This window comes from Gopherus evgoodei, chromosome 17 (genome assembly GCF_007399415.2).
Source record: "Gopherus evgoodei ecotype Sinaloan lineage chromosome 17, rGopEvg1_v1.p, whole genome shotgun sequence".
NCBI classification, from domain to species: domain Eukaryota; kingdom Metazoa; phylum Chordata; order Testudines; family Testudinidae; genus Gopherus; species Gopherus evgoodei.
In genome coordinates this window covers 11,216,073-11,236,248 of record NC_044338.1, presented here as the reverse complement: position 1 = coordinate 11,236,248, position 20,176 = coordinate 11,216,073, and the positions used below count along the sequence as shown (strand labels likewise).

Sequence of the window (20,176 nt, the reverse complement as noted above, 5' to 3'; positions counted from 1 at the left end):
GAAAATGGGAACTTATGCCAAGATCCTGAAAGGTAAGATCCATGTCACTTAGATACTTATGAAAAATTTATCGAGAAATGCTTCCTCTCCCCCTTACCTTCAGACTGTATGCGCAGCACCTAGAGCCATGAAGCCCTGCTTTTGACCAAGAGTTCTGGGCACTACTATATTCCTTCCTTACAAGATAGGAAGAAAGCCTTTCAAACATCTATCTGTATCCAGCATATGTTTAATGGTCTATGTTTTAATGACAATTCTTACTTTCTTTTAGCATAGCTTGTTAAGTAAAATACTGAAGGTTACCTGGGTTCAACTTAAAACTAATTAGAATTGAATGGAGCCTCGAAAATCTTTGCTACAGGGACACTCTTCTGTCTCTATTATCATCCTCCATGTACCTTAAACTGGATATGCAACCGCATAGTTCCATTGATTTCATTTATAGTTTACTACTCGTGTAAGTGAGAAGAGAATTAGACTTATTGGGTTTCACTGTAAACTCTCTCACATTGGTGTACATAACAAACAGCTTCCCTGAGATTAATGGGAGTTATACTGGTGTAAACTGCAGAATCAGAGTGGAAAAGCAGGCACATAGAGGGCATTTTTCTCCATTCATACCTGAATTTCTCTCCTCACTCAAGCAATAAAGTCTCCATGAATTTTTGGTTCCAGCTGAGATGGGACTTAGTGTAGTTAGTTTCATGATATTGAGCAATTCTTCCGAGGAAGAAAGAAAGAAGACAATTACATGCAGAGCACAAACAAGGAAAACTTATAAAAGACACGGACCAGACTGTGCTTGATTTACTATATTTTTCAAAGCATCAATGGTACATACTTAAAGGAGGTCCAGCTCCCTTCATATAAACTGTTTTATTATTTTTTTATTAAAACTAAAATTCCATCGGGAGTTTGGGGGAATTTTTTAAAGTTAACATGAACAAATGCACTGTAGAGTAATACAACCTTCCAGGCCTAGCCCCAAAACATGTAGGGTGATATGAAGTCTCTGAGCTTCATGTGTGACTCTTGCTGACACCAAGGGTGGCTCTTGGATACCCTTAGAGTGAAGCTGTCTCATATCTGAAAGCACAAAGCTAATTGGTGTCATGTTGCTGCATATGTTCAAGAATGAAATGTAATAAATTGAAGGGAAGCATAATGGAATTAACCCCCTCACTGCCAACTCCAGCCTGAACAATCATCCACCTTTCAATGTACAACAACCATAGTTACATCTGGGACCTATGTTGTCGCAAAGGAAAAGTTACTTCATCGCTAACTCTAAATAACAGCCCTTAAGAGGTTGGGAGGAAAGCTGGAGATGGCTCCTAGGGAAAACAGTGAGTAGCTTAGTCTTTACCTAGAGAGCTTAGACGTCTGGAAGGGGTGAATCTACCCAGGTATGAATTTTTTTGTCTGCTAAGAGGCCAGCAAGCATGTTATGTGACCTCACACTGCATGGTCCTCTTCACTCACCCAGTCTACCAGCAGCACCGCTCACCCATAGAGCTTCTGTGCTCCCATGGCTCCCTGTGCCACCTTCCCCAATCCTCCAACTCACTAGTTTTAATCACTTGACTATAGCCACTATCCTTGCAATAGAAAAGCACTTTCTTGAGTCTTCAGCACTATACACAGCTAAACTGTTGTTGGGACCCAAATGGCACACCAGGCCCAATGGCAGGACTCATTGTAGAGACCATAAACTTAAAGACAAAGGGTTCCCACTCAGGCATTGAGCATCACTTGTAACAGAAATGAAATGCTTTGTTCTTCTCTTGGTCTCTTCACCCTTCCCCAACCCAGCAAGAATATAATATACAATGGGGCCTTTACAAAGCCTGAGGTATGCCTCTGAATTTGGGGCTGGTTTGAGTGGGATGATATCAAGGAGCTTTTGTTCATCCCTTTATACTGAATAGCCATTTTCTCCTGTTGGGAATTCCTTCTTTCCCCTGCTCAGGCCCCTTCTGCATGGGGCTATATATCCTACCACTAAGGGAGACCCACCACTCTCCTTGATTCCAGCCCAAAGGTCAGTCTTGAATCAGATCTACCATGCAACAATGCAGTTTCTGACAAGTCAGTGGACCAGTCCAAGCCTAGGTTTTTAAGGTGAGCCTTACACAAGGTTTGTCTGACTGTTCATATCTCTGTGGAAGTGTTCACTGCAGGTATATTTCTATTTCTCCCGTGCACACCAACCAAAGTCTAATGTGAGGATTTTGGGATGAGTGGAGGGCAACCAGAGAATTTAAGGGGGGGAGGCGTTAAAAAGAAAGCAACTAACTTTCTTAAAAGCTTGGATGAAAATATTGATCACCTTTGAGGGTTTTCCATATACATGTATGATGAATTTCCAAATCAAGCACTGCAAAATCTCAAGTTATTCTTGACAGGTATTGCTAGTAGACAGTAAGGATGAGAAGAAGGAATCCTTTTCCAGAATTAGCAGTGCACAACTGTTAAATTTGTAGCCATTTATATAGGGAAGGACATACATAGGCAGACACTAATAGCTTTTTCCTTGGTTTATAACTCAATTTCCATCGTTCATTGCTTGCCTTTTGAAGCACTTAATGTCCCTGAAGAACATCCAAGAGTGGAGAGAATTTGCATTCCTCAGCAGACTCCAAGAACATCTTTGCTTTTCCTGCTATAAAGCTCTGGTCTCATATTTATTTATTTTTATTTTATTTTAAAAACACAGCAACTGGGATATCATCTTGGAACATACTCTCTTGGCAGCCCTGTCAGGTTTCTTCTTTTCAGCGCTTCATCCACTGTCAGGATGTAGCTGTTGATAAGATCTTTCATTTCCTGGGTAAATGGCTCAAAATCCTTCTGCCTAGCACCTGACCGCTTGAAATTCCCATCTCTGTTGTTTTCGACACAGAGCAGTCGGTCCTCTGTCACCGTCATGTTTAGGAATTCCACCATTTCTTTCAGCCTGGGGATGAGATTCTGTTTTAAGTCTTCATAGTGAATAACGAAAAGATGTTTTCCATATTTTAACCAGTCTAAGACGTGAGAGGCCCACCATGAGGCGTAGCTGTTCACAAAGTCTGGCCATTCTAAACATTGGGTAAAGAGATGGGAAGAGAGGAAATATTAGATGATCTTATCCACACTGTGTTTTAATCATTTCCCAAACATTCTCCTGGAGCAGCAATAGAATGATCTTGCTGAATGGGGCAGCAAAAATCTAAATTGGAGCAGTATTTGTCATGTTTGTTAGGGATGGCTGACTTCTTTTTGCCTAAGTTTGATCTAAAGCTGGTGAGATTTGTTTTTCTTCAAATTTTGAAATTCCAATGAATTTTTTTTTCATAAAAAAGTTAAACTTTTTAAAGGAAAATGTTCACAGTTTTTAAAATCAGCTCCAGTTCGAACCCCCAGTAACTGTCTGTGTTTGGTCTGAATATGAAAGTTGCTGAGTTTGCACGTTGCTTAGAAAATATATTGAAAAACAGAAGCAGAGAAAGGGGCGTGTTGGTGTGTGGGGGGAGGAAATCTATAAAAGATTTTCAAAAATGAAGGAACGATTATGATGATCTAATCTGACCTCCTGTATAACACAGGCCATAGGACTTCACTGAATTGCTTGAACTAGAAAGCTTGTGCCTAATTCTTCACAAGTAGAACACTGGTATATTGAAACCACTGGTGTAAACCTGCAGCACATTTATTTAATCAATTGCTGCAAAGAGAGGAGTGATTCTAACAGAGAGGGCACTGGACAGGAAGTCACGAGATCTGGATTCTAATCCCAGCTCTGCCACTGATGTGCCTGATGTTAGGCAACTCTGCCACCCAGTGCCTGCACTCCACTCCTTTCCTTTGTCTTGTTTGTTAGATTGTAAACGAATGGTCCTTGGTTGTGGGGGATGTGTATGTGTGTGTGGCGGGGAGGGGGGGAAACCATGGGTTCAGGATAGAAATATACAATGTTGGAGAACCTCCCAAAAGAGTTTATGCAGTTTGCCCATCGCCTTATTCTAATGCTTCGGATATACAAAAGGAGAAGCCCAGGCTGAGTTCTTTGGCATTGTAAAGTATGAATGGAGCAATGCATTCTGTGGGGGATTTAAAGTTCTCATTTGCTTTGCCAGCTGAAAGTATCAAAAGAAAAATGAAGTGTGGGGGGTGCATTTTAAAAACGTGTTTCAGCTCTGAGTAACGGTCAACGAGTCCTACTATTACTAATCTGTACTACAGTAATGCCTGTAAAATGTATAAAAAATGTACCCCAACAAATCCTGTTCCATCATCTCCTGGATCTTAAACTAATCCGTTTAATAGCTCTCACCTGTTAGATACTGCGGGGGCAAATTCTCACGACAGCACATAGCCTGGTTAAATGGGTTGTGTGTGGCGTTTCTCTGCAGAGAGACATTCTCTTGACCAGGCTGCTTCTCCATGGTCACTATTGGAACTTCAGTGCTGTGCTAGTCCTGGTGCTGTGCTCCCTTTCTGTGACTCTAAGCACCTCCAAAATTCAGATCTGAGGTTTCTGGGGGCCTCCCTCTGCCCTGGGACCTGATGGAAAGTTCACTAACCTCAGTGGCAAAACTCCCAGACTTTAATGAGCTTTTGATCAGGCCCTCAGTGCATTGCCCAGCAGCAACACCCATAGCACCCCACAGTGGTTTCAAGGCTTATCGTTTGAAGGCCATTTTAGATGCCCATTGGTTAGCAATGGCTTGGCATGTTACCTTTACTCTTCCAGTTCCTATCTGTTGCATATCCCAGGTGGCCAGCACACTTCCTGTTGAATTCTGCCATTAGAGATTTGTATGGGTTCCTTATCAACAAGATGGCGGAGTCAAACATTTCAATCTCTCTCTTGCCACTTTCATGTGTTTTCACACAGATAGTCCTCCTGCTTCTCCAGTGGTCTTTTTCTCCTTTAAAACCTGTTTTAAAATATGAGGGATTCATTGTTTTAAAAAAAAATTCAGGTTTCACATTATAAATGAGATCCTCTAATGGTGTAAAATTCTAAAAACTACAAGAGACAAAGTAACTTACTGGATCAAGCCCTAGACTGGGAGTCAGAAGGTCTGGAATTCTATTACTGATTCTATCAAAGACCAGCTATGTGACTATTAATTCTTAACTTTACTTGGCCAGTAAGCTCTTTGGTGCAGGGACCACCATTTTTCCCCTGGATTTGTACAGCTCCTAGCACAACAGGGTCCTGGGCTATGACTGAGACTTCCAGGTACTACCACAATATTAATAATTGTAAATAGATGAGACTTGGGTGGCCAAGGAATTACTGGAAGCAATCTCAGAATGGTTAGCAATTATCTTCAAGAGCTCATGAAGAATAGCTAGGTCCCAGAGGATTGGAGAATGGCAAACACAGAACCGATCTTTAAAAATGGGAACAAAGAGAACCCAGGCATAAGCGCCGACTCTGTGGGTGCTCCGGGAAAAAGTTGGTGGGTGCTCTGCACCCAGCAGCAGCTCCCCGTACAGCTCACCTCCGCCTCTTCCCAAGTGCGCCGTGTGCCCGTTTTTCCCCCTAGCTCCCAGCACTTGCACTGTGAAACAGGTGTTTCGCATAGCTGGGAGGCAGGGGGGAGGAGGGGGAATGCGGTGCACTCGGGGAAGAGGCGGAGGTGAGCAGGGATTTGGGGAAGGGGTCCAGTAGGGGAAGGGAGGAGCTGGAGTTGGGGCAGGGTAGGGGTGGGGAAAGGGTGGACAAGAAGTAATGGACTTAATCTGCAGCAAGGGAGATGTAGGTTAGATATTAGAAAAACTTTCTAACTATACAGGTAGTTAATCTCTGGAATAAGCTTCCAAGGGAGGTTGTGGAATCCCCATCACTGGAAGCTTTTAAGAGCAGGTTGGATGAACACCTGACAGGGATGGTCTAGGTATACTTGGTCCTGCCTCAGTGCAGAAGCCTGGACTTGATGACCTCTGGAGGTCCCTTCCAGCCCAACATTTCTATCATTCTATGATTTTCTTAAGTGATTAGTGATTTTTGGGTGCCCAACTTGAGGCACCTTAAAGGGGCCTGATTTTCAGAGGGTAGCTGTTCAGCGCTTTCAAAAATTTAGGGCCATTTAATGTCTCTCATTGGGCCCACAGCCACTAGTCAGTTTTGAAAATCATGGCCAAATTCTTTAGGTGCCTTTGAAAATCTTAGCCTAAGAATCTAGCTCATTTGTTGCCTATAAAATTTTTTATGGGCCAGTTCTGACAATGGGGCAAGGACAGAAAGAGGTGTGTGTGTGTGTGTGTGTGTGTGTGTGTGTGTGTGTGTGTGTGTGTGGTGTGTGTGTGTGTGTGTGTGTGAGAGAGACAGACAGACAGACAGACAGACAAGGATGATGATGATAATAGATGCTCAAATTTGCATAGTTTACCTAATATGATCCCACAAATCAGAACAAGTTTTTACTCATGAAAATGTTTGTGAATCAGTTTGTGTACGCTATTCAGCCAGTCTCTGTACACTGTACAGAGGATGGTACTCTCACATTCCAAATGTTTAATTTTTAACACTAGTGTTTATTATATTGACAGATGTATTTATTCTAAACAGAAACAAATATCAAGACAAGTGAATAAACGTGCATGTTTAAAGCTGATTTCATGTTTCACCGTGTCTCCGACCACAATACCTTTGTTGTACAGGGTTCCGTCAAAGTAATAGCTTCCAGTGTAGTATCCAGTGGCATGTTCTATTAAATGACGAGCCCAGGTATTCCCGGCCCCAGGAAAACTAGACAAAGCAACAAACACTTTGGATTTGGTAGTGAGGAATTTCCTATCTGTGCATCGGGTGTCTGTAAGTACAGAAGATATTTCATTGTAAGCATGGTGGCTTCTTATTAATTTTACTGACAGCTACTGATTACAAGGTTTATTGCTTTCATTTTTCTATTTATACCATAGGATATCAGTTTGAGTCCAGTCGTGATTCAGATACTTCTCAAAATTAATTCAGCCTTAAGAGGCCAAAGAGTTTCTCCTTAGAGGAGGCTTTCAAGAGACTGGCGTCATGGTAGGCAATGCTTTATTATTAGAACTGCGGCAAATTATTGTACCTACCTGCAGGTTCTAATAAAAGCCCCTGGATGCATGTTTGTTAACTACTATTTGCCTGGCAGGCTGCCTGTTCACTGACCGTCTGAATGTACCATTAGGCTTGTGAATCAAGTGTCTCATTGCAATAGGAGGGGTTTCCTATAACTTAGAACTCAATTTAACCTCTTAGTCTAGGATTTTCAAAAGCAAAACAATATTCCATGCTTTGAAGGCCCTTCAAGGTTGCAAAAGCAGTGCTAAAATATCGCAAACAAGACAGATTGCATGTGCTGTTTTAAATATATAATTGCCATTACGGACAGCCACAGTCATTCTTTTTGTACCTGTGTAAATGTCATCTTGGTAACAACTGCTGACTGTGGTGTCTGTTTACAGAATAATCCACTGATTTCCATACAGAGAGAAAAGATGTAGGTATATTTTGGGGGAGGAGAGGGAATCAGTATCACTGCTTGCAAAGAAGCATCATTAAAAAAAAGAGCACCACAGGCAGAAGATGTAGCTCTTTCCATTTACAGAAGCATGTTCAACATTACAGAATGATGCATCCTTGGCATTTAATCCTCCAACAGTCATGTGTTGTGCAGCATCAGTACATACTTGCCTATCTACAGTATACGGGCCAGAGCCTCAGCTGGTGTAGCTTGGTGTAGCTCCATATGAAAATGGAACTCTGCCAATTTATACCAGCTGACGATCTGGCCCTACATATGTAACTTTATCGCCCAGACCTTTTGCTACCTCCCGGCGAAACCTCTGAGTGCTTTTCAAAGGAAATAGCCATAAATTAATGCAAATGATAAGGGTGAGATGGGGCAGATTGTTCACCCACTATGGAACAACACTAGGCAAGATTGTGTCTTTGTCTGTATAGGGCTCTTTATAGAGCGGGGAAGTGATGCACCACTCCTAACTCAAGGCAGTCTCTTAAACCCCACAATCTATCTCTAAACATGTATGTAAAGAATGTTCCCGTTGTATCTGAAAATTAGTGAATGGGCCATAATCAACATGGGGGGCAGGGAGGAAGGGCAGAGACTAAGCTTCAGATTTCAGTTCAACATCCTTCCTGAAAGGCTTGTGCTGAAATGGAAATCAAAAGAAATTAGGCTTTCCGGTACTTCAGAAAGGCTGGGCGTAACCTGTCTCACGAGCATGTTATGTCAAATCTGCTGCAAACAGGCCCAATGACAGTCTCAAAATTCAATCCGCAAAGCAAGGGATGCTGTAGAAGGTAGGGTCAGCTGTCTAGTGAGTTTTTCTCACTCAGAAGAAAGTATCAAATCCTGGCCATGTATATATTAACATGAAATGGATTCAACTTTAAAACAGAGAGTGGTGGTCTATGAGCTATTTTCTCTAGTTATATTGCAGAATCTGTATGGACATCTTACATTGTGGAACTGAAGGAGTTCACAATCATTAAGCTACTTTATTGGCATTGCCTGTGAATATGAGGCATTGTGCCTTAGTAGATGGTCCACCACAAGGGGTCTCGGGAGGCCTGAGTTCTATTCCGGTCTCCACCTTGGGAAAGTCGCTTTGCCTCTCCCTGCCCATTTCCCCATCTGTAAAACAAGGATAATGCTGCTGACCTCCTCTGAAAAGGACTTTGAGATCTTCTGTTGAAAAGTGCGACACGAGAGCTTGGTATTATATATGTGTATCTATTAATGCCTGCCTAACCTCAGAACGGGGAATGAGGATAACCCAGGAAGGAGCTAAGTATGGTCATCCCTAATGAACAGAAAGAAGAAATGCTGCACATTGCTCCTTATCCCATTGCATGCAGTGCCATCCATTTAAAAGTTGCCATGGACGAACGCCTGCACATGATCAAGCATGGAGGGTGCCCCAATATCCCTCCTCAACGTGATTTCTAAAATCAAAGCAGGCTTTGAAGTAGTCAGAGTTCAGATTTGGAACCCTGATCCTGCTCTGGCTGAAGTCGATGGGAAAATTCCTAGCCTGAACTGCTGCATTCTTACCCCAAATAACTTGAACGTCCAAACATCTTGAAATGTGCCCAATTAAATCTCCGGATTTTCAGATCAGTTCAGAGGGCTGTAGTCCAATATGGGTATGAACCAATAAATGCTCAGAAGTGGGCCTTACTTACTCTACTTTGAGTCTGATACGTGTTGGTGAAAATAGGCTATGAGCAGAAGTTCACTCCCCTGTCCAGCAGGGCTCTTTGAGGGATGCTCAGCTTCATGCCTACGAATAGTCCCACGGAGATCAGTAAAACTACTCATGCGCTTAAGTATCCGGTTAAGTTTAAGTGATTTGCTGGATTGAAGCCTTATTGTCAAGGTTACCAACCTACTTCTAGATGCTTCTGAGGATGAGCATTTAGAGGAAGATGTCTCAAGTAAATTAGAAATGCTGGTAGCACTGGTTTTAATGCAACTATAACTGCAATATGTATGAGTCAGAGAGAGCATGGTTTGTGGTTAAAGAACAAAACTAGAAGTCTAGGTTCTATTTTTGACTGTGGCAAAGCTATTGTTTGGCTCTGGGCAAGAGGTGGGAGTGGCTGGGTTCAGTGAGTAGGTGATGGGTGGTGTTGCTGGTCTGTAAGATACAGGCTGTCACATTGGATGATCTGGTGGTCCCTTCTGGCCTTAGTCACAGTGTTTAAGTGCAGGCAAAGCTCTGTGCCTTAATTTCCCCACCTGTACGATAATTACTTACACCCACAGGGTTTTGTAAGGCTTAATTCATTGTTTGTAAAAGTGTCTGAAATTCTCCTTTGAAAGGAGGTTTACTGAAGTTCAACACAATATCAGTGTAGTTTTATTTTAGAGTGAAGGGAAAGTTCTAATTTGTCTAGTTAAAGTTGTTTGAAAAATCTAAAGCCCATGGAACTGGACAGGAATTTTAAGGCCAGGGATTTCCAAAAGCTACTACTTGATTATGTTGTATCAATAACATCTTGTTTTGTTTGCATGGCTATATTACTCTTGTAAACACCACATACAACAGTGTTAATTTTGTGTTAATTTCTATATTACACGTGTGTATAGTGTGTATATAAAACACATATGTTAATGCTATTTAACACATATGTTTATATACACATATGCAGCAAAGAATCCTACAGCACTTTGGAACCACTTTATCTACCAGTGAAATGCTGCCATGTCTAGGCTGGAAAATTATCCATTTTTCAATAGTGTCTGACAAAATCACATATCCATTTGGTAAACAAAGTGAAAGACTACCATACACAACGGAAACTGCATGGGGAATTTAGGTATAGGAAGGCTTCAGTGATTCAAACCAGAATGTGGCCTGGACAATAGAGCTAACACCTCTATGGCTAGATGTTCATCTGGTGTAAACAGGTATAGCTTCGTTGCCTTCCGAGGGCTCTTGCTGAGTTGCAGCATTTACCTTGTACTGGAGTCTGATAGACATGATAGTAATTCTCTTCTCTTGGCACCTCAGCCATACTACTGACATTCTGCAGTCTGCTGCAGAACAACCTGTCCATGCTGTCGTGAAGAGTGAAATGCATTGTGGGATAGCCACAGTAGCATTCTGGCCCTCCGATGACTGCCAAGGGAAATTCCTATCCAAGAGAGAAAATAGATCAGAATGCAAATGCCCTGGCATCAACAATTCTAAGAGGACGCTCCCAATATAAATGCAAAAACTGTATCTTCAAAGGGCAAACTGTCAGGATCAAAGCGATATTTGTTTTCATTGAAAATCTCATACCTATGTCACTATTAGACCTGTTGTCCATTTCTCAGAACAAGTTTTTGAATCTTTTTCTGATTGTTTTGCTGAGAACTTAGAGATTCAAAACACTTTCCATGTCTACTACTAATTTATGGAATCTAAGGACAGAAGAAACCTCTATGGTCATCCACTCTAACTTTCTGTGGAACACGGGCCATAGAATGCCATCTGGTAATTCCTACAATGGAGGATGTTGTTGTTCTTTACTATAAGTCACCATTACTAATCCCAATAATTTGTTGCTGAACTAGAGCATAACTTTTTAGAGAGAGATTCATCCACAATTTAAAGACTCCACAGGCCAGTTCCTCAGCTGCTGCAAATCAATATAGCCACATCAACATCAGCACCAATTTTCTGGTTTTCAGCAGCTGAGGATCTAGCCCAGACTAAGTACAAAATTGAATAACCACTGAAGTCAATTGCAAGGATAGAGCCCACAGGGAAGAAAACTGTCCTTGGACTTCAAGAATTCTGTTTCAGAAAAGGATCAAGGGGGAAAGCAGGGATTTAGATGAATTAAATGCTAAATACATTTACAGAAACAATGGAAGACCACGAAGAACTAAATATCTCCTGTTCTGACTCATTCACATGTCTGAGTGCCCAACAGTATTTATTTGTATAGCTTTCAGAGGGGACTCTCCCAAGCTGATGAATCATAAGCAGAAAACAGTCATTTAAAAACAAAGCCAATCAGTTTTACACCAAACTCTGTTAAAAAATATAGTAGGAAGAAATGTTTACACCATCGCAGACAAAGAGACTGAACTAACAGCACACATGGGCCTCCATCAGGGTTTCCAGAGCCAGTGAGAGATCTATGGTACCATATTCAGTTATATGCAGTCACTGCATGGGTGAGTTAAAGAGGCAGGATGGGCACCTTTGCCACTCACTTCCCTTGTGTCTTGGGCTACGTCTACACTTAAAACACTACAGTGGCAAACCTGTGCTGCTGTAGCACTGGAGTGTAGACACTATGGTGATGGGAGAGGTTCTCCCATTGCTGTCCATAATCCACCTCCCCGACAGGCAGTAGCTAGACTGGCAGAAGAGTTCTTCCATTGATTTAGCATTGTCTACGCTGGGGCTTAGGTCGGCTTAGCCTTGTCTCTCAGGGGTGTGGATTTTACACACCCCTGAGAGGCGTAGCTAGGCCAATGTAACTTTTCAGTGTAGACCAGCCCTTGAAATAAATACTTCATACTGCAATTTTACTTTATGGCTCTCTTAAAGTATATCTACTGGGTCGGGGTGCCGAAGGCAAGATGGGCAGGGGAACACTTTGTTTGTGAATCCCACCGGGGCTTAGATGTGATTAGGCATTTAGCTGCTTGGTAGTGTTGGTACTCAGGTGACTGCACACGGCCTGCTGTTGAAATTTAGGCACCTAGACTTTAATGTTGGCAAACTAAGCGCCTACGGTGGGATTCACAAAGAGGGACTAAGTCTAAAATTTAGGCACTAAAGGCAGTCGCAAAACTCCTGCTCAACTGCCGCCTAACCCTGTGGGCACCTAAACTCTGCAGGCACCCCTAAATCATTTTGAAAAATGGGGCTGACTCTCCTAGGGCACTTGGGAATTTTTGAAAATATGACATTACATTGATCACATGGGTCAATACCTACCATGCTGCTATCAAAGTGTGACTGGAGACACATAAAATTAAACAACACATCCAGATACTAGGAACCAGATTTTCAAGAAGCTCAGACTAGATTTTTTTGTTAGGTGCACCTGCAATTGAGGGTAGATTTTCAAAAAAGCTCAGTTCCTATTTATGAACCAAACTAAGCGTCACATTTTCAAAAGTTCTCAGCCCCCAGGGGCACCAGGGGTGATATTTATGGGCAAAATTTTCAAGAATTCAACTCTTTGAGAATCTGGCCATTTATTTATATGCTTACATGGGAGCTGAGCTCGCTTGAAAACCCGATCCCAGTTGTGGGAGCTGAGCACCTAAAAATCTGGCCCTGAAGTCTGTTGAAATTCCCTGATGTCTTTTCCCTTCCATGTTGACAGCACATCTTGGGTTGGATTCAATGTTAAATTAGGCCCTTAGATTTCAATGGGGTTACTAAAACAAGGCAGGCTTGCTTCACTGTGGAGAGCCAGTGGAACACAGTGATATATATTTGACATGTTTTAAGTACGCAGTTGGGAAGGATTATAACAACATAATTTAGTTTTGGAAGTGTGAATGGAGCAGAAGGATTGGGAGAGCTTGAAAAACTACAAGTTTTTGAGCAAGTTCTCCCCATTCAAACATCATCCCCATTTTTCGTCCTTTTAAAAATATCCTTTTGGACTCTTGTTTATAAAATAATGCCTCCGGTCTTGAGAATGGATATTTTTCCCTTAAAAACTTTTCTATTGGCATGCACGTTTGGGACAGAAATGCTAGGAATTTTATAGAGAGGGACTGTAGTGTAGGAACTGGAGCACAATGTTGAGGGTGGAGACCTAGAGGTTCTAATCCTGACTCTATCACTTGTGAGACTGTCTGTAGGTAACACAACATGCATGAAATTCTATGGTCTGATTTATATAGGAGGTCAGACTAGATGTTCTCAATGGTCTCTTTAGCCTTACAATCTATAAATCCATGAACATCTACTGTCTCCTGTTTGTAAAATGGGTCTAATACTTGCTTTATAGGGACTATGGGGCTATGTTAATTAGCGAGTGCAATACACTTTGAGATCTTCTGATCACAGGCACTATGCAAGGACAAAGCTTTGTATTACTGCAAGGTTGCACTGGGAATTGGTAACTTTCTGGTTTTGCATATTTATTTAATTTTAGACATGAAATGACCATGGAGGGGGCGGGGGAAGAGAGACTGCATAGTCTTGATAAATAAATACAAGCTCAGGAAACTAAATAATTAAGTGCCACTTTTTTGTGTGCTTAGCATTTTTGAAAATATGGCCCTTATTTAGATATCTAAAAGGGAGTGGAACTCTTCTGGAAATGTCTCAAGGAAATCCAGTTGCTTCTGGGTGTGAGGGTTAACACTTGCCATATGGATGCTAATACAGCCTATTGGATTATAGCTGTGAATATCTCAGTGTTACCAGGATGGAAATCCTTTAGTTCCTGGAATGAGGAGTTATGCCAATGCTTGCTTAAGAATTAAACTGATGTATTGTTCTTTAACATCTGCAATGTTGAGAAGAAGCGCCTATCATAAAGTTCCTCTGCAAAGTGCTTCTGTTCCTGAAAAGGAGCTCACAGCCTTTTGAACAAATGGATTTAAATAGGCCAGGTGTGTGGAGTCATGTGACATGTCTTGTCCCCTTTGTCAAAAACTGCATTTTCATCGGCGGGGGGTGGGGAGGCAATTACAGTTGGCCAATCTTTTTCCGTGAAAACATAATTTTGAAGAAAAATGGCTTTAAGGGACGAGCCAAAATTTTCATGGGAAAATTGCATTTTTGATGCCATTTTCCAGTTTTTAAATGAAAAAACAAACAAACCCCAAAACAGTTTTCAAACACGTCAACTTTTGGCTTCAGTTTTTCACCAAAAAACTGGAACGAATTTATAGGAAATTTCAATGAAAATGAGAGAATTTTTCCCTATGGAACTTTCCAGCTAAAAATTGGAATTTTTAAACCAACTCTAATGCAATGCATTGAATTGTCAGCATAGCTCTTTCTCTCTCTGGGAATGGGGAAAATAGGTGAAATGCTGCAAAGATTAGCCAGCAGGCAGAGCAGAAAGGGAAAGCAATATGGCTTCTTACTGCATCGTTCAATGGTGAGGTCAAGGAGCAAGGGCAGTAGCACCGGGACTAGTGCTAGATTTTCAGATCTGAAGAAGCAGCCAGCTCCTCTTTCCCAAAGTAAATACTGTCCAAACGATTCTGGAAGAGATGAAGAATCTGGTGGGCCAGATTCTCCTTCAGCACTGGTGTAAATCACGAGTAAAACACTGACCTCAGTGAATTTACACTGGTATAAAGCTGGTGCATTAGACTCGCTATATGTGTATCATATGCATCTAAGCACATGTTGGAGTCAATGGCATTAAAGCTGGGGCTTTGTTAAACATGTGCTTAAGTTCTTTTCTTAATAAGGATGTGATCACTTATGTGGTTAAAGTGAAGTATTGCTGAAGCACTTTGCTGAAAAAGGGCATATAGAATAAAAATGGCTGAATCTGAGTTTTTCCCCCCCTTTTTACCATAGAAGAGCGACATTGTGGGACTTTTAAAGACAGGGTCCCAATAAATGTTTGCATGACATGTGGGTGTATTTGCATGTCATGTAGCAGGGAAGCTAAATGTCCATGACCAAGCATTTAATAGACGTTCAAAGGGTTGTTCAAACACACAGAGGGTTGAATTCCACTGAATCTATTGGAATGGCTTGCTGAGATGCCACTATCTGTACACTTTTAGCAAATGCCTTTTAAAAATCATCTTGATTCTCATCTGGGGAAGCACGTGACAAAACTGCTGAGTGGCTTATCTCTTGCTCTTCCCCAGTGCTTAGCCTCTGATAAGGAGTTAAATATGATGTGTGCCCTGTTTGTGACCATGCTACCAACATTTGCTTACTGAGTGAGATATGAGATTGTCAAAATGTATTTGCAGATTCAGTCCAAGGGCATAATGGTCCCATTTCTGTTTGCAAACAGAGCTGCAGCTTTTCAGCATAGGTAAAATCATAATTTCCTCTCCTAATTGGTTTAAAATAAAATGTCATCGTTTTCTTAGCAAGATGGCACCTATGGAAAGCTTGCAAAAGTGCAAGCAAAGCTAAGCAAATGGGGCTGATTTGCTATCCTCTGTCCCCTTTGCTGTTATTTCCACCAACACAAAGTGAGTGTGAAATGCTGCCGCTCTGATCTGGTGTGTAAGATACAGTGTGGTGGTGAACTAGGCTCAGTGTTTCAAACTAGTGCAAGATATGAAAAGCCCGGTTCTCCTCTTGCTTACATAAGCATCATGCTGGTCAGACTCTACTGACTTCAGGAGCTATTTCTTGTTGCGCTTTCTACATCTGTATCTCAGTGCCTTTCCCAGGGTTCTCTACTGTCTGTGGAGCTTTGGCCTCAGCAAACAAGTGGTAGAACTTGGAATGAATCCTACATCCTGTGGCTAAATGTACCTGGTACCTCCACTAGATGTGTCTAGTGAATGGTCCAAATTCTACTAGTATACTGTGCGTAAATATGCAACAGAGAATTCATATCCAGCAAGGGAGGTGGGGGGCTGAAACCTAGATCCTCAGGGAGAAATCTTTCTAAAGGCTTACAAGCAATGAGCTATTGAACAGTGCCAGAGGTGCACTGCATAATGATCTCTCTTTATGCACATACTCAGCTTGACCCAGATACAGCACCGACGTATAAGCATCCATGCCTACTATTTGTGCTCCTAACAGAAACAGTCTGTGCTATGTGAGCATGGGTGCCACCTTGGGGAAAAGGATGACATGTGCCCCTCATCTTTTTATTATCGTGGGGATATCCCCCAGTGCAGTGCATTCCTTGTAGCCCCAACGTTTTCTCTGTGTTGCCTCACTATGTGTGAAGATGGGGTAACCAGTGCTTCCCACTGGCTGGAATACAGATGCTCATGCATTCTAACACTGGTTTTGAAGTTAATACAAATGCCCATTTTGAGTGTAGAATTTGGCTCCCTGTGAAGGTTCTTCCCAGTAAACCACGAATGGGGTTTAACTCTCTCACCCCTACTTCATACTGTGGGCTGGCCTGTCGGCCCCAATGAGGCCCATAAACAAGTGGGAAAAACTGTCAAGCCAATCAATTACCACATTCAGGAAATGCTTCCCCAACAACATTAAATGTCAGCAGCCTTGCTCAGCCAGAAAACATGGCTTGGTTGCCAATTTCGGCACAGAGAGTGCATTTTTCACTAAAGTTTCTTGCACATTTGCCAGCCCAAAGAGAACCCAAGTTATAAGCATTCCTTCCCCATTCCTTCAAAGCTATTGACTTAATATGTTGGCAATTTTTAAATCAAAGGAAGATCTCCCCTTCAACTGCTTGAACTGTTTTGTTTCATCAAGTATATTAAACTGTCAAATCTCTGCACATTTTCAAAATGATTGGAGAATTTTGGATAATAATGTTACTTTATTTACAACATTAAGGTTTCAGCAACATGATGTGATTCTGAAAATGCAGAGCAATTTTCAATCCTGGAGGGAATTTCTAAGAGCTTATTTCCATAAAAATTAATATATAAAATCTTCCTTTTTGGCTTCAACGTGCGTTGGGGAAGGGAAAAAACAGGGAGCTGGCTTCATCAGTGAACAATTTTCAGTAAATGTACTGCACTCGTTGAAAGCCCTACAACCGTTCTGGGAAACGCACCAGGAGTCTAAGCACAAGTGTGAAGCCCTGCAACTCTTTATGTTCGGCCCCCTGATTATTCAGATTTTGTGCATATTTTATGCAGAAAATGGAATGATTGCAAAATAATGTATTCAGCCATGACTTCCTTTTACTGTTTAATCAAGAACTACAATCCATCCCCATTCTGTCAATCTAACCTTCAATAGTGATACAGCCCCTGATCCAGCAAAGGATTTAAGCGCATGCCTGAACTTAAGCACGTGAACAATCCCACTGAAGTTCAAAGGCCCATTCTCTACTGCTTGACTCCAGTTCTCTGGAAGTGTAGATCCCTGAAGCCAGTGGCTTAAAGTTAAGCCACAGGCTTAAAGTTAGGCATGTGCTTAAGTGCTCTTGTTGGATCCAGCCTTACTGTACCCACAATCCTACTGAAACAAATGGGACTTCTTTGGGCTCATGGGGTGAAATCCTGGCTCCATTGATATCACTGGGAGTTTTGCCATTGAATCTAGTGAAGCCAGGATTTCACCTGTGAAGAGTAAGTTACTACCTAACATGCCCCAAAATGGCAGAATCTAGCAGTTTATATAAGTTCCTACTTGTGTAAACATTTGCAGGATCAGGGCCTGCAAGCCCTTACTGCTCATATGAGTAGCTTACTTGCACCAGAGTTCCGTTAATATCAACACCCATGCCCTTAAACATTAGTTTTGTAGTTAACACAGCTCTAATTATTTTTGTTTGACTTCCTTACAGCATTTTCTTCACCACTTACATAAATGCATCCTAACCGTAGCCTCTAAAACTCTTTTTTATTATAAACCCATTCAATTAATGAATTACCCAGAGATCAAAAGCATATATAATTAGTTCAACTCTGATCATGGCTAAACCTTTGATGCAGTTTTCCTTGAGACAGAGGGACACAGTTGTGATTACCCAAAAAGCACAGAGAAGCACTAACATGTGCAAAGAAAGGCAGTCCCCGTCATCGAAAAAGTTAATCCCTCGATGCTGCTGCTGATTTGAGGTTTGTTTGAAAATAAGCCTGTTCGTTTTTGCAACCAAGTCAAAACGTCATTTAGCAAATTTCTATCAACTGGCCTGTTCTAAGAGTAAAAAGGAAAATACCTTGAAATTAGCTGTCCCGAAATAAAAATCTCTGCTTATTTTACACTGCAAGGTTCTTTGGACAGGGAACAATTCTTATACACTATACAAACATATAACACAATGGGGCCGTGATCCTGAATGGGTTCTCTAGGTGCTACTGGAATATAAATAAGCCTAATGGAGCTATGATGATTTACACAGATGAAAATCTGGCCCAGTTCCTATTATCTTACTGAGTTAAGGACCAGTTCCAATTCCCAGTGAAGTTAACAGAAAACCTCCCATATTCTTCAGTGAGAGCTGGATCTGGTCCCTAAGAGCCTTATCTTAACTAAGTACTCATGAATTAGCTTTTCTGAAAACCAAGCCCTTTTAAGGTGTCCTAAAAACCGAAGCATCCAAAATCACCAGTCATTTGTGAAAATGTAGGCATCAGTGTTTGAGTGCTTGTTTATGATAACCTTTCTTCTCCAGGGTTTTCCATACAATCATCTGAGAAATTGACAAGCAATAATTACACCTCGCAAGTGGATTAGTTAAACCCAGGTGGACATTTTTATTTCCAGTTAAAGTGGTCTTCATTCAGTTTAGTTTATTCACTTCTAAATTGAAATAAGGCCACTTTAATTCTGAATAAGAGTGTCCACACAGAGATTTAATGTGGTTTAACTAATTCATTTAAAATTCACACTTTAGGTAGTTCAGATTGACTTCCCTGCATGTCCCTGTGTAAAAAAGGGCAAAGTTGGGAATAGAACCAGGAATCCTTCAGTTCAGTGCTTTGCTCTACCCCTTATTCCCACACACTCCCTATATTGGTATTATGTATGCATGTGCACGTACTATGGTAACTAATTAACACAGAACAATGCTTCAGTGGCATTTTCTCAAAACACATTGAACTGAGGAGGTAGTAGAAAGGATATGTTGACTGGAAAAGACTTCCCACTCCCCATCAAGGGATAAAGCTGCTAAAATTACTCTACCTAGTGATTATGAAGATTTTGTTTTTCGTGCCTTAATAGTTTTAATCACTTTGTGTTACTAGAAGACATATAATTGAATGTTGGTTTACTCCATGTCGTCTGGCTTTAGGCTAAATCGGACCACAAAACAATTCTTCCTTTGCACAAAGATACAACCCAAGTTGGGGGGAGGAGGCAGACGGCCTCTCAATAGAAAATGCCTGGGCCAAATGCTTCACTCCATTACGCCTGTTCATCTTTACTCAAGTCAATGGAGTTGAGTTATGCAGATGTAAACCCAGTCGATTGAGGATGTATGCCAAGGCCAAGACCCTACAGGGTTCAAAAAAGAACTAGATAAATTCATGGGGGGATAGGTCTATCAATGGCTATTAGCCAGGTTGGGCAGGGATGGTGTCCTTAGCCTCTGTTTGCCAGGAGCTGGGAATGGGCAACAGGGGATGGATCACATTGATGATTACTTGTTCTGTTCATTCCTTGTGGGGCACTGGCACTGGCCACTGTTGGAAGACAGGATACTGGGCTAGATAGACCTTTGGACTGACCCAGTAAGGCCATTCTTCAGGGGCGGCTCCAGGCCCCAGCATGCCAAGAGCGTTCCTGGGCAGCAAGCTGCGGGGGTCGCTCTGCCGGCGCCGTGAGAGCAGCAGGCAAGCTGCCTTTGGGAGCTTGCCTGCAGAGGGTCTGCTGGTCCCGCTGCTTTGGCGGACCTCCCACAGGCGTGCCTGAAGATGGTGCCTGCGGGAGGTCCGCCGAAGCCACGGACCAGCAGGACCCTCCGCAGGTGCCAGCAGAGCACCCCCCGCAGCTTGCCGCCCCGTGCTTGGGGCGGCAAATTCTTAGAGCCGCTCCTGTCACTCTTACATTCTTATGACCTGTATGTCAGTCTACAGGCCAATAAATAAGTAGCAGAACGTTATTAGCC

General features: G+C 42.0%; 1 protein-coding gene across 1 annotated transcript in view; it reads right to left on the bottom strand.

Annotated features, from left to right (window-relative positions):
- Positions 1 to 813: 813 nt before the first annotated feature.
- Positions 814 to 20,176, bottom strand: part of WSCD1 (WSC domain containing 1) — a 55,459-nt gene continuing 36,096 nt past the window's right edge. The window contains 4 exon segments of the mRNA XM_030536985.1: positions 814 to 3,080; positions 4,722 to 4,922; positions 6,645 to 6,809; positions 10,468 to 10,645. Of these exon segments, the coding sequence (XP_030392845.1) occupies positions 2,728 to 3,080; positions 4,722 to 4,922; positions 6,645 to 6,809; positions 10,468 to 10,645 (897 nt within the window). The 3' untranslated portion in view covers positions 814 to 2,727.